At 55.9% G+C, this 18,321-nt stretch overlaps 1 protein-coding gene across 3 annotated transcripts; it reads left to right on the top strand.

Moving 5' to 3' along the window:
* Positions 1-437: 437 nt before the first annotated feature.
* Positions 438-18,134, top strand: ATXN2L (ataxin 2 like). 3 transcript variants are annotated; one of them, XM_074998379.1, is made up of 23 exons: positions 438-1,084; positions 5,163-5,199; positions 6,822-6,878; positions 8,477-8,548; positions 9,317-9,467; positions 9,572-9,696; positions 9,835-9,926; positions 11,246-11,446; positions 11,543-11,718; positions 11,873-11,977; positions 12,235-12,432; positions 12,576-12,665; positions 12,986-13,050; positions 13,133-13,413; positions 13,614-13,683; positions 13,793-13,939; positions 14,211-14,283; positions 14,944-15,131; positions 15,256-15,385; positions 16,463-16,584; positions 16,694-16,903; positions 16,992-17,181; positions 17,772-18,134. In XM_074998379.1, exons 1-23 carry the CDS (start codon positions 861-863, stop codon positions 17,840-17,842), a joined length of 3,075 nt encoding a protein of 1,024 aa, XP_074854480.1. In that variant the 5' UTR covers positions 438-860; the 3' UTR covers positions 17,843-18,134. The 3 variants fall into 3 exon arrangements, with proteins under 3 accessions (XP_074854480.1, XP_074854478.1, XP_074854481.1); XM_074998377.1 differs by having other exon boundaries at positions 440-1,084; positions 12,983-13,050; XM_074998380.1 differs by having other exon boundaries at positions 443-1,084; positions 12,983-13,050; positions 17,767-18,134.
* The last annotated feature ends 187 nt before the right edge of the window (positions 18,135-18,321 follow it).

The following is an 18,321-nucleotide window of genomic DNA, read 5'->3' on the forward strand; positions in this document are numbered from 1 at the left end:
CCCTGCTCCCCGCCTCTGACACCTCCAGCCCTACCGCCTTCTGCCGCTGCCCCCCGCCTGACACCCCCAGCCCCGCCCCTTCTGCCGCTCCCCCCGCCTCTCTGACACCCTCCGAGGTCCATCCCCTCTTGGCCCTCCCACGGGAGAGGATGTGTACACGTCACTGAAAGGGGGGTGGACGTTGCGCAGGGCACCAGCCGGGACTCATTATCGTCCCTTCTGTGAGGCGAGCCTAGCGGAGGGATCTGTCTGCGCCTGCGCTCTCCTTTTTCCTGACCCTCCCCCATCCCGGCGACTTCCCTTCCATGTGGCGCGTGCGCAGCGAGGGGCAGGTAGCGTGAGGGGCACAGGGATCGCAGCAGCGCACGCGCAGTGGGCGTACCCTTTTACACATGCGCAAAAGCACCACCCAGCCTCCTCAGAAGCCGGGAAGCGCCGGGTTTCCTCAAACGCGCAGCGCGCCCGGGAACCTTCCTCAAGCCACGCATGCGCGCAATACTGCGGCGCCTGCGCAACGCCCGCTATTGGGCTTCTTACCCCGGCGGAAGAATCACAAAATCGCCGCTCGCAAGTCACGTGGCTTGACTCATCACCGTGCTGCGGAGGTGCCCGGCTGGCGGTGCCGTCGGCGCAGGCGCCCTGAGCTGGTTTCCCCGCCGCGCTGCCCTTCTGCTCTCAGTGCAGCCAGGCTCATTGTGCGGAGGGAGCCCCGCAGCCACCACAGCGCCCCGTTGGCCCGGCCTCCGGCGCCACTCCCCGGCGGCCTGCGCGCGCCGTTCGTCAACCGCCCCGCGCGCGCCGGCTGCCAGACTTGCGCGCGCCCGCCTGTTGGGCTCGACTGGAGCCGCGCCGGCGCCGCCATGTTGAAGCAACCGCAGCCGCAGCCCCCACCGGGCGGCCCGGGGCCCCAGGCCGGGCCGCCTCCCGCCCGCAAGGCTCCGCAGCCGGGGGCAGCCCCCAGCCCCAACGGCAGCCTCAGTCCCGGCGGCGGGGCGGGGCGGGCTGCGGCCCCAGCCGGGGGAGGCGGCGGCAGCAGCAGCAGCGGCGGCGGCGCTCCCGGAGGAGTCGGTGGCGGCGGCACCAGGTAACGGCTGGGGGGGGAGCAGAGGGACCCCCTCGTGCGCGGGGGGAGGAGGGAGAGCCGAGGAGGTCCCGTGACAGGGCGCGCGCGCGCGCGGGAGGGGGGCAAATCGCGCGAGCGCGGCGCTGATTGGCCGGTTCCGCAGCCAATCTCCGTTCGGTGGCGACGTGAGGGCAAGAGAAAGAGGACCCCGAGTCCGAGGAGTGCAGCGTGGGACCCCGGCGTATAGGGCTGAGCCCCGCCTAGGCCCCACACCCGGCACAAAGGTGGAACGGACCCTGGGCTGCGGGACCTACCACCCCGCGCCTTGCTCATAGCCGGGACGGAGCCCCTGCGTCCGGGGAGCCAGCACCCCTCTCCCCTAGGCAGCGCTGCTCACCTAAAGCCGGGACACAGCCCGTGTGTCCGGGGTCCCAGCACCCCTCTCCCGTAGGCATCACTGCTCACCTAGAGCCGGGACAGAGCCCCTGGGTCCCAGCACCCCTCTCCCCTAGGCATCACTGCTCACCTAGAGCCAGGACACAGCCCGTGTGTCTGGGGTCCCAGCACCCCTCTCCCCTAGGCATCACTGCTCACCTAGAGCCGGGATAGAGCCCCTGGGTCCAGGGTCCCAGCATCCCTCTCCCCTAGGCATCACTGCTCACCTAGAGCCGGGACAGAGCCCCTGGGTCCCAGCACCCCTCTCCCCTAGGCATCACTGCTCACCTAGAGCCAGGACACAGCCCGTGTGTCTGGGGTCCCAGCACCCCTCTCCCCTAGGCATCACTGCTCACCTAGAGCCGGGACAGAGCCCCTGGGTCCCAGCACCCCTCTCCCCTAGGCATCACTGCTCACCTAGAGCCGGGACAGAGCCCCTGGGTCCCAGCACCCCTCTCCCCTAGGCATCACTGCTCACCTAGAGCCAGGACACAGCCCGTGTGTCTCGGGTCCCAGCACCCCTCTCCCCTAGGCATCACTGCTCACCTACAGCCAAGATACAGCCTGAGTGTCTGGGGTCCCAGCACCCCTCTCCCCTAGGCATCACTGCTCACCAAGAGCCGGGACGGAGCCTGAGTGTCCAGGGTCCCAGCACCCCTCTCCCCTAAACATCGCTGCTCACCTAGAGCCGGGACACAGCCCGTGTGTTCTGGGTCCCAGTACCCTTCTACCCTAGGCATCACTGCTCACCTAGAGCCGGGATGGAGCCCGAGTGTCTGGGGTCCCAGCACCCCTCTCCCCAAGACATCGCTGCTCACCTAGAGCCGGGACGGAGCCCGAGTGTCCGGGGTCCCAGCACCCTTCTCCCCTAGATATTGCTGCTCACCTAGAGCCGGGACACAGCCCGAGTGTGCGGGGTCCCAGCACCCGTCTCACCTAGGCATCACTGCTCACCTAGAGCCGGGACACAGCCCGAGTGTTTGGGGTCCCAGCACCCTTCTCCCCTAGGCGTCGCTGCTCACCTAGAGCCAGGACGCAGCCCGTGTGTCTGGGGTCCCAGCACCCCTCTCCCCTAGGCATTACTGCTCACCGGGAGCTGGGACACAGCCTGAGTGTCCGGGGTCACAGTACCCCTCTCCCATTGGCATCACTGCTCACCTAGAGCTGGGATACAGCCCGTATGGCTGGAGTCCCAGCACCCATTTCCCCTAGGCATCACTGCTCACCTAGAGCCGGGATAGAGCCTCTGTGTCCAGGATCCCAGCCCCCTTCTCCATCTAGGCATCACTGCTCACCTAGAGCCGGCACGAGCCCGTGCGTCTGGAGTCCCAGCACCCCTCTCCTCTAGGCATCACTGCTCACCTGGAGCCGGGATGGAGCCCGAGTGTCCGGGGTCCCAGCACCCCTCTCCCCTAGGCATCACTGCTCACCGAGAGCTGGGAAACAGCCCAAGTGTCCAGGGTCCCAGCACCCTTCTCCCCATGGCATCGTTGCTCACCTAGAGCCGGGATGGAGCCCGTGTGTCCAGGGTCCCAGCACCCCTCTCCCTTAGGCATCACTGCTCACCTAGAGCCGGGATGGAGCCCGAGTGTCCGGGGTCCCAGCACCCCTTTCCCCTAGGCATCACTGCTCACCGAGAGCTGGGAAACAGCCCAAGTGTCTGGGGTCCCAGCACCCTTCTCCCCTAGGCATCATTGCTCACCTAGAGCCGGGATGGAGCCCGAGTGTCCGGGGTCCCAGCACCCCTCTCCTCTAGGCATCACTGCTCACCTAGAGCCGGGATGGAGCCCGAGTGTCCGGGGTCCCAGCACCCCTCTCCCCTAGGCATCACTGCTCACCGAGAGCTGGGAAACAGCCCAAGTGTCTGGGGTCCCAGCACCCTTCTCCCCTAGGCATCATTGCTCACCTAGAGCCGGGATGGAGCCCGAGTGTCCGGGGCCCCAGCACCCCTCTCCCCTAGGCATCACTGCTCACCTAGAGCCGGGATGGAGCCTGAGTGTCCGGGGTCCCAGCACCCCTCTCCCCTAGGCATCACTGCTCACCGAGAGCTGGGAAACAGCCCAAGTGTCTGGGGTCCCAGCACCCTTCTCCCCTAGGCATCATTGCTCACCTAGAGCCGGGATGGAGCCCGAGTGTCCGGGGTCCCAGCACCCCTCTCCCCTAGGCATCACTGCTCACCTAGAGCCGGGACAGAGCCCCTGGGTCCGGGGTCCCAGCACCCTTCTCCCCTAGGCATCACTGCTCACCTACAGCCAGGATACAGCCCGAGTGTCTGGGGTCCCAGCACCCCTCTCCCCTAGGCATCACTGCTCACCTAGAGCCGGGACAGAGCCCCTGGGTCCGGGGTCCCAGCACCCTTCTCCCCTAGGCATCACTGCTCACCTACAGCCAGGATACAGCCCGAGTGTCCGGGGTCCCAGCACCCTTCTCCCCTAGATATTGCTGCTCACCTAGAGCCGGGACACAGCCCGAGTGTGCGGGGTCCCAGCACCCGTCTCACCTAGGCATCACTGCTCACCTAGAGCCGGGACACAGCCCGAGTGTTTGGGGTCCCAGCACCCTTCTCCCCTAGGCATCGCTGCTCACCTAGAGCCAGGACGCAGCCCGTGTGTCTGGGGTCCCAGCACCCCTCTCCCCTAGGCATTACTGCTCACCGGGAGCTGGGACACAGCCTGAGTGTCCGGGGTCACAGTACCCCTCTCCCATTGGCATCACTGCTCACCTAGAGCTGGGATACAGCCCGTATGGCTGGAGTCCCAGCACCCATTTCCCCTAGGCATCCCTGCTCACCTGGAGCCGGGATGGAGCCCGAGTGTCCAGGGTCCCAGCACCCCTCTCCCCTAGGCATCACTGCTCACCGAGAGCTGGGAAACAGCCCAAGTGTCTGGGGTCCCAGCACCCTTCTCCCCATGGCATCGTTGCTCACCTAGAGCCGGGATGGAGCCCGTGTGTCCAGGGTCCCAGCACCCCTCTCCCCTAGGCATCACTGCTCACCTAGAGCCGGGATGGAGCCTGAGTGTCCGGGGTCCCAGCACCCCTCTCCCCTAGGCATCACTGCTCACCTAGAGCCGGGACAGAGCCCCTGGGTCCGGGGTCCCAGCACCCCATCTCCCCTAGGCATCACTGCTCACCTAGGGCTGGGGTAGAGCCTGTGTGTCTGGGGTCCCAGCACCCTGTCTCCCCTAGGCATCACTTTTCACCTGGACCAGGATAGAGCCTGTGTGTCTGGGCTCCTAACACTCCTCTCCCCAAGGCATCTCTGGTCACCCAGAGCCAGGATGTAGCATAGGTGTCTGGGCTCCAAGTACCTCCTATCTCCTAGACATCACTTTTCACCCAGAGCCGGGATAGAGCCCAGGTGTCCAGGCTTCCAGACCTCACAGGTCCCTTTCCTTGTCGAAAGCCAGAATGGAATTCAGTTTTTCAGCTTCCCAGACCCTAGTCCCTTGCTGGGACTGGGATAGAACTCCTGGACCCCCAACCACAGTTCTTACCCAGGTGTCCGGGCTCCCGGATCCCAGTTTCTGCCCTTCACCAGGTTAGGAACTAGGAGTCTAGCTGCCAGCCTAGTGACCCACTGCCCGGGGCTGGCTGTGGGGACTGGAGTCAGGGTCTTTGTGCTGCAGCAATTCTGTAACTATTTCTCTATGTGATTTGTTTTCAGGGGGCAGAGCACAGGGAAGGGGCCTCCTCAGTCTCCAGTAAGTACCTCAACTCTTTTTTAGAGGTGGTGGGGGAGAGGAACCTGCTGCTCGTCACAGGGTCTCCCAGGAGAGCCAGGCCATCACACTGTGTTGTAGTGACTTCCTGATCAAAGACCACTTTTCCTGTGCAGCAGCCATGGGTGGCTGGGCAGGCCTTTCCTCTTTCCTGAGAACATGGTCTGTGCTGAGGATGGCTTGTACTGGTTTCCACTAACTTCTTAGACAGTATATGCTCCACACTGGACTTCTCAGACTTCTGTTAGACATGCCTGGCATTTTCTGCTTTGTGCATTGTAGAGCTAGCATAAGTTTAAATGTTTCCCAAAAATGTGTGCTAGAATAGAGAGGCATTCCTCCAGCACTCTGGGCTTTAATTCTTTCCCTATGGCAAAAATGTTCATTGGTAGCAATAGCTTCCCTTGGATTGCAAGAGACATCGTTATGACAGGGTCTCTGGTTGCCAAGCCAGTTCTCTTGGGGTCTGGAGGAAGATCAAGACCAGCGCTCTTTAGACAGTAACATTCCTCATGCCCTGAGCCAGTCAGTCCCCTGCCCTGGGGCCAGATTGGCGCTAGTGTCCCCTGGAGGGAAAAAGGCCCATATAGCCTTCCATGATCTCCTGAGACAATGTATTGACCCAAGCCATGGCCAGATGGAAACTTTGGCCCTTTAGAGATGAAAGGTTCCATAATTATTTACTCATTTCCAAGGTATCTGCATTTAAATTGTTTCCTCACTTTTACTTCAAGTGTGTGGCTGAACATGCTAAAAACATTTACCATGTCTCCATTGGCTTTCTGTAGCTTTGGGGGTGCAGGGAGGTGTTCTTCTCTGAAAAGCTGCTTTAGAAAGGGTATGTTCTGCTACAGGTTTGTGGTCCTGATGTGACAAAGTCTAGTCTGCCCTCTTCTCAAGACCAGAGGGGTGTTCTCTGGTTCCCTGAAGAGGGAGCCTCTGAATTGTATATCACAGTAACAGACGCTGCAGTCAGAATTTGCCCACAGCAGAGCTGGTTCCTGAGTCCCTGTAGCAGGATAGTTGTGGGAGGTGGCGCATTAGGCAGGGCTGCATAACAGTTGCCATACTAGTGGGGAGAGCAGAGTCACCAATAGGACTCTGACATCCAGCTGTCTCTCTCTCAGATCCACCTTGGAGGAGGTTTCCCTGCAATGCTGTCTCTTCCCTCTCACTGGGCCATGTGCTGGGGTTGCTGGGTGAGATTCTCTGGCTTGGGTTACACAGGAGGCCAGACTGGATCATTCTGGCTTTAAGATCTGTGAATCCTTTGATTGGCTCCTCCTGGAAAAGAGGGGGGTAGGCTCACACTGGGCCCGCCAGTGCTGATGGGGTTGGCATGAGTTCAGGGCTCCAAGGTTTGGCAGTTGTTCAGGACCCAAGCCTGCATCTCTACACAGCAGCAGGTGGCTGGCCCTGGAGTCATACGCCAACCATGCCATGTAACCAACCATAACATCACAGAGGTGATTGCTGTTAGTCTACTAGTCTTCCTGCTAACTGTTGTGGCTCATAACCTGGGTGCATATAGGAGAAGCCAGGAAAATGCAGTGGAGTGTTCATTGTTCGTTGTTGATGGGCTTCTTTCACTGTGTTAATGACAGGTATTCGAAGGTGTCTATAACAATTCCCGAATGTTACATTTCCTGACGGCTGTTGTGGTAAGTGCTGTCAGTTTTTGCTTTAATGCTAAGGGGGTTGCCTAGCTTGGTCTGTTCAGGAGCAGAGTGTTGCTAGGGGGAAACACGAGTTTTTTGGATGGGGGGATGTGGGGAGAAGGGTCATAGAATGCTAGGACTGGAAGGGACCTTGAGAGGTCATTGAGTCCAGCCCCCTGCCCTCATGGCAGGACCAAGTACTGTCTAGACGATCCCTGATAGACATTTGTCTAACCTGTTCTTAAATATCTCCAGAGATGGCGATTCCACAATCTTCCTAGGTTATTTATTCCAGTGTTTCACCACCCTGTCCGTTAAGAACTCTTTTCTAATGTGCAACCTAAACCTCCCTTGCTGCAGTTTAAGTCCATTGCTTCCTGCTCTATCTTCGGAGGCCAAGGAGGACAAGTTTTCTCCCTCCTCCTTATGACACCCTTTTAGATACCTGAAAACTGCTATTGTGTCCACCCTCAGTCTTATTTTTTCCAAACTAAACAAGCCCAGTTATTTCACCTTTTCTTCATAGGTCATGTTCTCTAGTTCTTTAATCATTCCTGTTGCTCTTTTCTGGACCTTTTCCAAATTCTCCACAACTTTCTTGAAACGCGGTGCCCAGAACTGGACACTATACTCCAACTGAGGCCTAATCAGCGCAGAGTAGAGCGGAATGACTTTTCTTGTCTTCCTCACAACACACCTGTTAATGCATCCCAAAATCATGTTTGCTTTTTTTGCAACAGCATCACACTGACCCATACTATTCGTTCTGTCAGAAACTCCCTGTTCGTGGCTTTGGCCTCTGGGTTGGGAATCAGAGAGCTGAATGGAAGGGTGTATGTCACCCAGCAGGCCATGTGCCTGGGAGTCTATAGGGAGAGTTTATAGGGAGGGCAGATATGGGGCATTTTCGACCTGAGGGGTGGGCCTGGGCCTGGGCCTAGGCCTGTTGGGGGATAGGAAAGGAGCAGCAGGCGTGAGGGTGGCAGAGGCAGGAGCGAGAAGGAGCTGAAGGCTGGGAGTGCAGATTGGGTGTCAATGCCGGTTGCCACTGTGCCTGTTAAATGTGCTCATCACTAGGACATGGAAACTCTGCATACAGCATCCAAAATGGGTGCCAGTGCAAGAGGCCTGTCCTGTACCTCTGCGCACAGTGGGACTAGGGAAGAGGTCACAATGTGCTGTAGACAGAGAATTGCTTGGGAGTGGTCTGGGAGTTTTCCAGCCAAAGGTTTCATCCCATCTTAGTCCAGCCTGCAAGCTGGCCCTGGTTCTGGCAGCTGTTTCATTCACAATATGCCACATTGGCGTTTCGCCAGCTAAGTGGAGCTACCTGGGCTAAGAGCCTCCAGGAGCAGCTGAGTGTCCAGTCAGACCCTGTCTAGCAGGTGTGGTGATGCAATGTGCTACTTCCCAGAGTGATTCTTTTTGTGTATCTCCTCTCCTCTCAGCCAAGAGGGGTGAGCAGAGAGATCCTTGGAGCTGCACTGGGGTTGGGGATACTGTGAAGGGGAGGCACATTGTGTTTTAGCAGAAGGAATGGGACATTGGATCATCTGGTATGTGCTTCCCCAATCAGTGCTAATCTATGGCTTTGTCTTCAGGGGTCCACATGTGATGTGAAGGTGAAAAATGGAAACACCTTTGAGGGGATTTTTAAAACTCTCAGCTCTAAGGTAAATATTTGTGGGAGCTAGTGAAATGCTGGGGTCCACATGGCTGCTGTTAGCATGGATTACCAGTCCTCTGGGCATCAGGAGGCTGGTTCTTGGGGCAGAGGCAGTGCATCTGGGCTCTGTGGTCAACAGCTGGGGTTCCCATGGCAGAAGGGAGCCTGGCACTTGGGGCGGGGGCAGCACCTCTAAGTGCTGCAGCGAACGCCTGGGGTTCCCCATGGCAGTGGGAGGCCTGGCTCTTTGGGACAGGGGCAGTTCATCTGAGCTCTGTGGTGAACAGCTAGAGTTCCCTGTGGCACAGAAGAGCTGGTTCCTGGGGCAGTAGCTGTGCCTCTGAGCTCTATGGTGAACAAATGGGGATTCCTCATGGTAGAGCGGAGCCTGTTTCTCGGGGCAGAGGCACCAGATGTGAGCTCTGTAGTGAGCAGCTGGGGCTCCCATGGCAGAAGGGAGCCTGACACTTAGGGCAGGGGCAGCACATTTGAGCTCTGCAGTGAACATCTACAGTTGCCCATGACATGGGGGGCCTGGCTCTTGAGGCAGGGGCAGTGCATCTGAGCTCTGTGGTGAGCACCTGGGGTTTCCTGTGGCAGAGGGGGGCCTGGCTCCTGGGACAGCAACTGTGCGCTCTGCAGTGAACATCTGGAGTTCCCATGGCAGATGGGGGCTAGGCTCTTGGGGTGGGGACAGCACATCTGAACTCCAGTGAACAGCTGGGGCTTCCATGGCAGAGTGGGGCCTGGCTGTAGTAATGGCAGCTATTTTTAGTTCGAGCTGGCTGTGGATGCGGTGCACAGGAAGACCCAGGATCAGTTAGTGGGACCTAAACGGGAGGACATTGTGGACACCATGGTCTTCAAGCCCACTGATGTCATGCTGGTGCATTTCCGCAATGTAGATTTCAATTACGCCACAAAAGGTAATGCTGGTCCCCTGGACAGGGGCTCTGCCTGCTCAAGGCTGGATTGGGGGTTGCCCAGAGCGGTTAACAGAACTTATGGTCCATTGTCTGTCTGTTCTTAGACAAGTTCACGGACTCGGCCATTGCCATGAATTCAAAGGTGAATGGGGAGCATAAAGAGAAGGTGCTGCAGCGCTGGGAAGGGGGTGACAGCAACAGTGATGACTATGACCTGGAGTCTGACATGGTAAGAACCTTGCTCCTTGGATTTTGGGCCTGTGATGGGGTGGGCAGGGTTTAGAATGGAGATGGGGCTCTGGGATGCCCAGATCCCTCCTGCTGCTGGGGGTGCAGAGTCCGTATCTGACATTTTTCATTTTTACAGTCTAATGGCTGGGACCCTAATGAAATGTTCAAGTTTAATGAAGAAAACTATGGTGTGAAAACAACTTATGACAGCAGTTTGTCATCCTACACGTGAGTGCGGGCCTGGGCTGTGCATGGGAGAGGGCTCTGTCTTGGGAAAGAGACTGTGATTCTCAGATCAGGCTACAAATGCCAGAGGGGCTGCTCCTTTGGAGAAGAACTTCAGTACCACACAAAGCTGTGTTGAAAGAACAAGAGTGTAGTCCTTAGTTGTGAGGAAGAGATAAGTTCAAGCTGCCAAGGTTGGCTTTTCTTTAGAATTACACTGCTGTTTGAATGACTTTTACTCTTTTTTCATGTAAAAAAATTATCTTTTTCCAACGTCTATTTGCGGATATGTCTGTACTGTCTTTCTGCTTCCCTGGGCCAGTGATTCTTGACCTATTTACTGTTGTGGGCCATGTATGCAGCTGTCTGTGTGTTACGTGAGTTGCGGTCCCACAATGTACGTATTATCTGTATAACTAAGGCTATCATATACTCTGTAACTATACTGATTTGGCTGCAAGTGTCTGGCAAGCCAGGTTTTGAGAATTACTGCATGGTGAATCATACACTGTTTTCTTTGTCCTTGGGGGTTATTCATGTTGGGGTGGGGTGGGGGATTAGAATAGGAATTGGTGGTTTTCAGCCCAAAAAAACAAGCAGGTGCATGTGTATCGGGGAGGGGTAGTGCAGGTCAGAGGACAGGACAGGACCTGGGCCCTGATGTAGAAGCTGGAACTATCTCTCTTGCTCCGTTTCTTTAATTGCTTTCCTCTGGAATAGACATCCCTTTCATGTAGGATATTTTTTGTATAGAATTTCTTAAGAAAATGTAAAGAGTAAAATCTACTTTGTAAGAGCATGTTTGGATACCTTTGAACTACCAAAGTGGCCCAGGGTTTGCATGCACATCCCTGCTGAGCCCAGGCTTGCTGCCTGTGCACCAACGTGTGGTGGGGTATGGCTCTTTGGTGACCCCCACACACAAGTGCTACGTAGCTGTCAGTTCTGGAATTCCTCAGTGTGGGTCTAAGTGAAAGCTGTTCCTTCTCGCTCGCGCTTGCTTTTCATTGTTTAAATCCTGTCACTCTTCAGATCCCAGACCCATCGCCCTTGCTGGAGCTAGTTTCTGCTCTCAAATCTCTTCTTCCTTCCCAACCGGTAGCTGCATTATGCTATTCCTACCAACCTGGGAGGTTGTCTTTTGCACTTGGATAGCGTGCAGGGTTATTTTTGTTCTCATGCTTAGACTTGCGCACCATTTCCAGAAAAACAGACTCTTTCTAGCAGAGTATCAAGTCCCACCCAAAAGGGAGGGCTTCAGACAGCTCTGAGCCACAGTGCCATCCTGCAGTCGCTCCCAAATCTGTTTGTCCTCATCCTAGCGTCCCTCTGGAGAAAGATAACTCGGAGGAGTACCGGCAGCGGGAGGCCCGGGCAGCCCAGCTGGCCCGGGAGATTGAGTCGAGCCCCCAGTACCGCCTGCGCATCGCCATGGAGAATGATGATGGACGAACGGAGGAGGAGAAGCACAGCTCTGTGCAGAGGCAGGTGTCTGGCAGGGACAGCCCCAGCTTGGCCTCCAGGTGAGAGAGAGAGACGTTTGTGGGGGTTGGGGGATGTAAGGAGAGAGCCCAAACTGATATAAATCCTTTGCCATCCTTTGCCATCTGTGTCTTCAGGGAGAACAAGTATGTCCCACTGCCACAACGTGTCAGAGAGGGCTCGCGAGGTGGTGTCCGATGCAGCAGCTCCCGGGGTGGGAGACCGGGAGTGGGGTCCCTGCCTTCCCGTGGCAGCACACACCATTCAGACAGTAACTCTAGCCCGGTACCAGAGCAGCGAGGGATCAATGGAGGTGAGATCTGGAGATCAGCCTGAGAGGTTTACTGACTGTCGAGTTCTTGAGGCTCGTCTTCAGTGCCTTCCAGTCCGGAGTTCTGAGAGGACAGGGGCTGTCCAAGCTGCTGCATGTGCCCTGTAACTGCTTTCTGTGCTTAATTGCTTTCCAGGGCCCTCCCGAATGTCTCCAAAGTCCCAGCGTTCCATCCGGGGTGCCAAGGCCATGTCTTCCCCATCAGGTCGCCCAGTGGAGGTTTCAGCAGCTCCTCCTGCAGGTAGGCAGGGAGTGAGTTTCTGTGTAGAGCCTCAAGTCTGTTTCGAGAGGAGCCCAGTTCCTATAGCCAGTGGGCAGGAAGAGCTGCTGAGGGTTAACATACAGGGCCCTGATAAAGCCAAGGATGGTGGTTTGTACTGTCGGAGAGACCTAATCGGTGCAGTTGTCACCATAATTCTCTTATTATACCAAGAGAAGTGGGAATTGGGACCCATATATTCACCCAGTCTCTCATCAGAGTTCCCTTTCTCCCTGCAGTGGGCCGCATGTATCCTCCTCGCTCTCCTAAGTCTGCCTCAGCCATTCCTGTCTCTTCCCAAGATGCTCCAGTTGGATCTGCTGTGCCAGGAGCACCTGCATCACCATCAGAGTCCAGAACTGGCCTGGAATCAAGTATTTCCCCAAACCCCACTTCTCCCAAAGTAGCAGCCTCTGCACCAGCCACTGCTGTGGAGGGTAAGGCCCAGCGAGCAGTGGGAGGCTTCTGGGACTATTGTGGCAACTGTGAGGAGAGTGGCCTGGGAGGTTTGCCTTGGAGTTGGACCAGGTGCAAGTGGTGGGAAAGTACATGCTGAGGGATTTCACTTCTCCCTTCCCAGGGAAAGAGGTTCCCACATCTGTGGCTAAAGATCCTGGCAGAACCTTGGAAGTGATGGGGCCGTGTGAGCTCAACAAGGCAGCCAGCAAAGGTTTGTGTGTGTGTGTGTGTGTGTGGGAGCCAGCAGTGACCAGGCTGGGTCACTAGCCACCCTGTGAGGCCTCAGAATTGATGTGTGTCCCTGAGGGAAACTTTTCCCAAGCTTCGATTTCCCAAGAGAAGGAGCCTGGGTGGTGATGTAGGGGCCTGCATCCTCCTGTGGAGGGGGGTATCCTCTTCTGTGGCCCATGTGCTACATGGGAGCATAATGTGTCTGGTGGCTGGATTTCAGTGATGCAGAGAGTGGGGGTTGCCCTGTGTTTGGGGGCACCCTGAGGCCGGCATCTCAGCCTGGGCTGTTCCCTACAGCAGGTCTTCAGAGTGAGCAGAAGCGAACCCAGTTGGAGGAGCTGCGCAAGTTTGGGGCCCAGTTCAAGGTGAGGCCTAGTGACAGCAAGGCAAACAGGAGGAGGGTATGTGTCTGGGCTGGACTCTCCACTGATATCTGGCTCCCTACAGCTCCAGCCGAGTGGCTCATCAGAGGCTAGCCTGGAATCCTTCAGTGCCAGGCCCAAGGAGCCTCTGGAGGGCAAGGACAAGGCCCTTGAGCCAGGTATCTGTGAGGGGTCTGAGGAGACGCCCACCATGAACACAGTGCCAAAGCCCAGTGGGACCAGCCTGGAGCTGCTGCCAGAGAGTGGCAAAGATGAGAAGGGGCTTTGTGAGGGAACTGAGCAGCAGATGGCCAGCCCCTCAGGCAAGGGTGAGCCGGAGGACAAAGAGGAGGGGCCTGTGTCTGAGTGAGTATACAGTATAGGACCTGGGGGCTCTTAATGGGTAGGAGATTGGGGGAGGGCATAGGAGGGAGGGTGCACTGGGTGGCTGCAGGAATGGCACTTGGTGGAAGTGGGACACGTGGGGCTGGGGTGGCTGGAGGTTTGGAAAGGTGATCTGAGCTCTCCAGGATTTTTAACCCTGATTTGTCATTGGTTGATTTCAGGCAGGTGAAGAAATCGACTCTGAATCCCAACGCCAAGGAATTCAACCCCTCAAAAACGCTGCTGTCGGTGGTGAGTAGGCTGGCCTGGGGCAAGTGAACAGCTGCTGGCCCTCCCTTTTTCCTTATTGCTGGTGGGGACCTGGCTGGGCCCCATGGTCATCTCCTTTCTCTGCTTCCAGAACAAGTCAACAAGCACCCCTACGTCACCAGGCCCTCGTGCCCATTCCACTCCCTCCATCCCGGTGATCACGGCCGGCCAGACTGGCATGTACAGCCCGCAGTACATCTCCTACATACCTCAGATCCACATGAGCCCTGCAGTCCAGGTGAGCCCTGCCTTGCCTTTAGGCACACTGGGAATGTTGGGAGGAGGCTGGGCAAGGCAGACCCTGTCCAGAAGGGGAGGGGGAGATATGAAGGAGGAGCAGGAGAGACCCTGCCCACAAGGGTGGAAGCACATTGGGAAGGGTGTGGGGATAGGGGAGTTGCAGAAGCTGGGTAAATGTCTGTGGGGAGCTGGGATGTGAGAGGGGAGGGATGGTCCAGTAGTTATGCTTGTTCTCAAGTAAACCCCCTGCCATGCTTCTTTCCTTGTAGGCGCCTCAGATGTACCCTTATCCTGTCTCCAGCTCTGTGCCAGGCCAGCAGGGCAAGTACCGAGGGGCCAAAGGTGAGATTGGCATTTCCCAGGAGGACATAATGTGGCTGGCACTAGACTTGCAGTGGGGGTGGGGAGGTGAGGCTGTCTGAAACATGGGTGGAGCTCCGCTCCCTGGTGGCTAGGCCAAAGCGGCAGGATTGGAATGAGACGGGGGGCTGCAGAGGCTGATCCACTAGAGCAGGGTTTCCCAAACTGTATATACTTGGGACCCAGTTTTTTCAGTGCCTTTTTTTTTTTTTGTAGTCCAAAAATATAAATGCAGATATATTAGAAAAAAGACAAATGAATAATTTTCTGTTTACTGTTTATTCACAATAATAATACTACACAATAATAAATCTTGATATAAAATACTTAAAGTGCCTAACTTATTGTTATTACCTTAATTACACAGGAAAACATAAAATATACCAAACTAATAGTGTGCAAGATAATTCCTATATTTTCCAAAGACTGGTACTGGGCCGCAGACCACTCTTTGGGAAAGGCTGCACTAGAGTGGTGGGATGGCTGGGCAGAGGAAGCAGCAGGGATTGATGGGTAGTGTTGGAGGGGAACTGCTGTATTGCTGCAGAGGATGGATCAGTCTGTCACCATGCGGTTGGGGCAGGTATCTGGCCTAGGGACTTGTGGGGTTTTCTGAGCTGACGACTCCTCTTCTTCCCACAGGTTCCCTCCCACCCCAGCGTTCTGACCAGCATCAGCCAACATCTGCTCCCCCCATTATGCAGGCAGCGGCAGCAGCTGGGCCCCCTCTAGTAGCAGCTGCCCCCTACTCCTCCTACATTTCCTATAACCCCCAGCAGTTCACTGGGCAGCCCACCATGATGCAGCCCATGGCTCACTACCCTTCTCAGGTAAGGGCCATGGGAAGGGTAGGGGGTAGCGGGTGCAAGGCATGAGGCTGAGGAGTGTATCTGGGAAGTGAGTGTTTAGGGATGGTCTCTCTAAGACCTGTGGGGCATGGCTCTTCCCTTTCAGCCTGTGTTTGCCCCGATGCTGCAGAGCAACCCTCGCATGATGACATCTGGTAGTCACCCCCCAGCCATTGTGTCGACATCCACGCCCCAGTTTCCCCCTTCGGAGCAGCCCACACCCCAGACGCTCTATGGTGAGTGTGTATGCTGTGGGTTAGGATCCCTGAGATCTGGGACCAGTCAGACTCCAGAGTAACAAAACTGTGTATATGCAAAGTAATGTATCTTTGAAAGCATAATGCTAACTGTATGTATAAAATGATGGGGAGTAAATTAGCTGTTAATACTTGAGAGATCTTGGAGTCAGTGTGAATAGTGCTCTGAAAACATCCACTCAGTGCACAGCAGCAGTCAAAAAAGCAAAGAGAATGTTAGGAATCATTAAAAAAGGGATAGAGAGTAAGACAGGAAAAATATCTTATTGCCTCTATATAAATCTATGGTGCACCCACAGCTTAAATACTGCATACAGATGTGACCACCCCATCTCATGCATCTAGGTCTTTGTCCACGAAAGCTTATGCTCCAAATGATTGGTTAGTCTAAGGTGCCACAGGACTTCTTTTTGTTTTTGCAGATAGAGTAACATGGCTGCCTCTCTGCTACTTATTTCAAAAAAGATATTGTGGCATTGGAAGTTCAGAAAAGGGCAACAAAAATGTGGGGGTTTGGAACAGGTGCCATATAAGCAGAGATTAAAAAGACTGGGACTTAGAGGAGACCGGGGGTGGGGGGAGCGGGATATAATAGAGGTCATAAAAAAAGACTGGTACGGAGAAAGTAAATAAGGAAAAATTATTTACTTCTTCCCACAGACACAAGAAGTAGGGTTCACAAAATTAATAGGTAACAGGTTTCAAACAAAAGAAAGTATTTTTTCACGCAACATAGTCAACCTGTGGAACTCCTTGACGGAGGGTGTTGTGAACACCAGGACTTTAACAAGGTGCAATAAAGAGCCAGATAAATTCATGGAGGATCAGTCGATCAATGGCTTTTGCTAGGATAGGTGAGGGTGGTGTCTATAGCCTCTGTTTGCCAGAGGCTGGGAATGGCTGACAAAGGAAGGAGCACTTGGATTCCCTGTTTTTGCTCATTCCTGTGGGACACCTAACATTGACCACTGTTCGTAGATTGGGTGCCAAGGCTGGATGGACCTCTGGTCTGATCCTTTATGGCCCTTCTTATGTGTGCGCTCTCTTCCTCCCCAGCTACAGTTCACCAGTCCTACCCCCACCATGCAACACAGCTGCACCCTCACCAGCCCCAGCCAGCCACCACTCCAACAGGGAATCAACAGCAGACCCAGCATGCTGCCCCTAGTCCTGTACAGGTGAGGGGGCACTCCCCCAGGGCTGAGAGGGAGGGTAATGGGTGGGCCAGTGTTTTGACCCTTCTGCTCTGCCTGCCCTCGCTCACTACGTTTGTGTCTCTTGGTGCAGCACCAAGCTGGGCAGCCGCCTCACCTAGCCAATGCCCAGCAGCAGCAGAACCTGTACCATGCAGCCACGCTGACAGCCACGCCACCCTCCATCACACCGGGGCCCAGCGCTCAGTCCCCCCAGAACAGCTTCCCACAGCAGGCTGTCTATGCCATCCATGCCCACCAGCAGCTGCAGCACAGCTACACCAACATGGCCCATGTCACTCAGGTAGGTAGTAGGCAGCAGCGCCCTTGGCATGGGCATCTGTGCTGGCTGTACCCACTAGCACTCACCTGCCTGTTTGCCTCTCCCACAGGCCCATGTCCAGACTGGAATAACAGCAGCACCGCCTCCCCATCCAGGAGCACCTCACCCTCCCCAGGTCATGCTGCTCCACCCCTCGCAGACCCATGGGGGGCCCCCCCAAGGTGGTGTGCCACAGAGTGGGGTGCCCACCCTCTCAGCCTCCACACCATCTCCATATACCTATATAGGACACCATCAAGGTCAGTGGCAGGGGGAAGAGTGTGTGTCAGCCTGAGGACTGGTGGGTGTGTTATGGGCAAGGCTGGTACCAGAATAACACCTCCCTCTCCAACCATGCTGATGAGCAGTGGAGGGGCTGCTATTGCTTCCATGAGCTGGGGCCTACAGCTGGAGGAGGAGGCGGCCTCAGAGATGACGGAGGGTCCAGTCCACAACCTGGAGTCCTGCAATGCTGCTGCTAGGGTTCAGTTGGTGTAACAGGCCTGTGGTTGTCCTTGCCTCCAGAGCCAGGACAAATGGTTGGCTGAGTGTATCAAGTGGCACAGATGTGGCAATGAGGGGAGAGGATGGGGCTTGGTCCCCCTTTCCTAGTGCAGTAGGTGTGAGGGGCCTATTTTCCCTGTCTCCCTAATCCCAGGGAAAGTCCCATGTAAGGGGCTGAGGGCAAGTCCTCTGCATAGGGTGCAGGGGCAGTATGAATAAATCAGCTGGCTCCATGTCCTGGCTGGGGGAAGTGGTGGGGAGGGGTAGGCTGCAGCCCTGTCTCCGTATTACAGGGAGTCTGGTCCTGCTTTGCTCACTAACAATCTCTGCTCTCTTTCTAGTTCAGTCTCACCCATCCCAGCAGCTCCCATTCCACCCCCCTGGAAACTGAAGCCTCGATTCCTGACTGTGAACTGAATTCCCTGTGCCGGCCCCTTCCTGGGAACCGGTTTGCTCCTTCTGCCCTTTGTGCGTGAACCGGCCTGGCAGCCGGACCCTGAGGTGGAATCCCCAGCCTGCCCCTTGTGGTGCCACAGCTGGGGGATGGGGCTTTTCCAAGCACCTTTTTTCGTTTATTTGTGGAGTGCACAGCGGCAAGTGCAACCTGCCCCTGGCTCCTGGAGCCTCAAAGGTTTTATTTTCTATTATTTATAACTCCAATTGGGCTGTTAAACAGAGTGTTGGGCTCCCCTCCCCTAGTAACTCAAACACAGGAGCAGACCAGATTGATGAACATGGACTTTTTATTACATAAAAATATTTAAAAAGTGGAAAAAAAAATAAAATTTTAAACTAACTCCATGGTGGGTGTGTCCTGGGTTCTGTTCCATTCTGCCTGGCCCTGGGCTGTAGCTGGGCTCAGCCTGACCTTTATTCCTTCTCTCCCCTTCTTTGGT

The sequence above is a fragment of the Carettochelys insculpta genome, chromosome 6 (genome assembly GCF_033958435.1).
Source record: "Carettochelys insculpta isolate YL-2023 chromosome 6, ASM3395843v1, whole genome shotgun sequence".
NCBI lineage: Eukaryota > Metazoa > Chordata > Testudines > Carettochelyidae > Carettochelys > Carettochelys insculpta.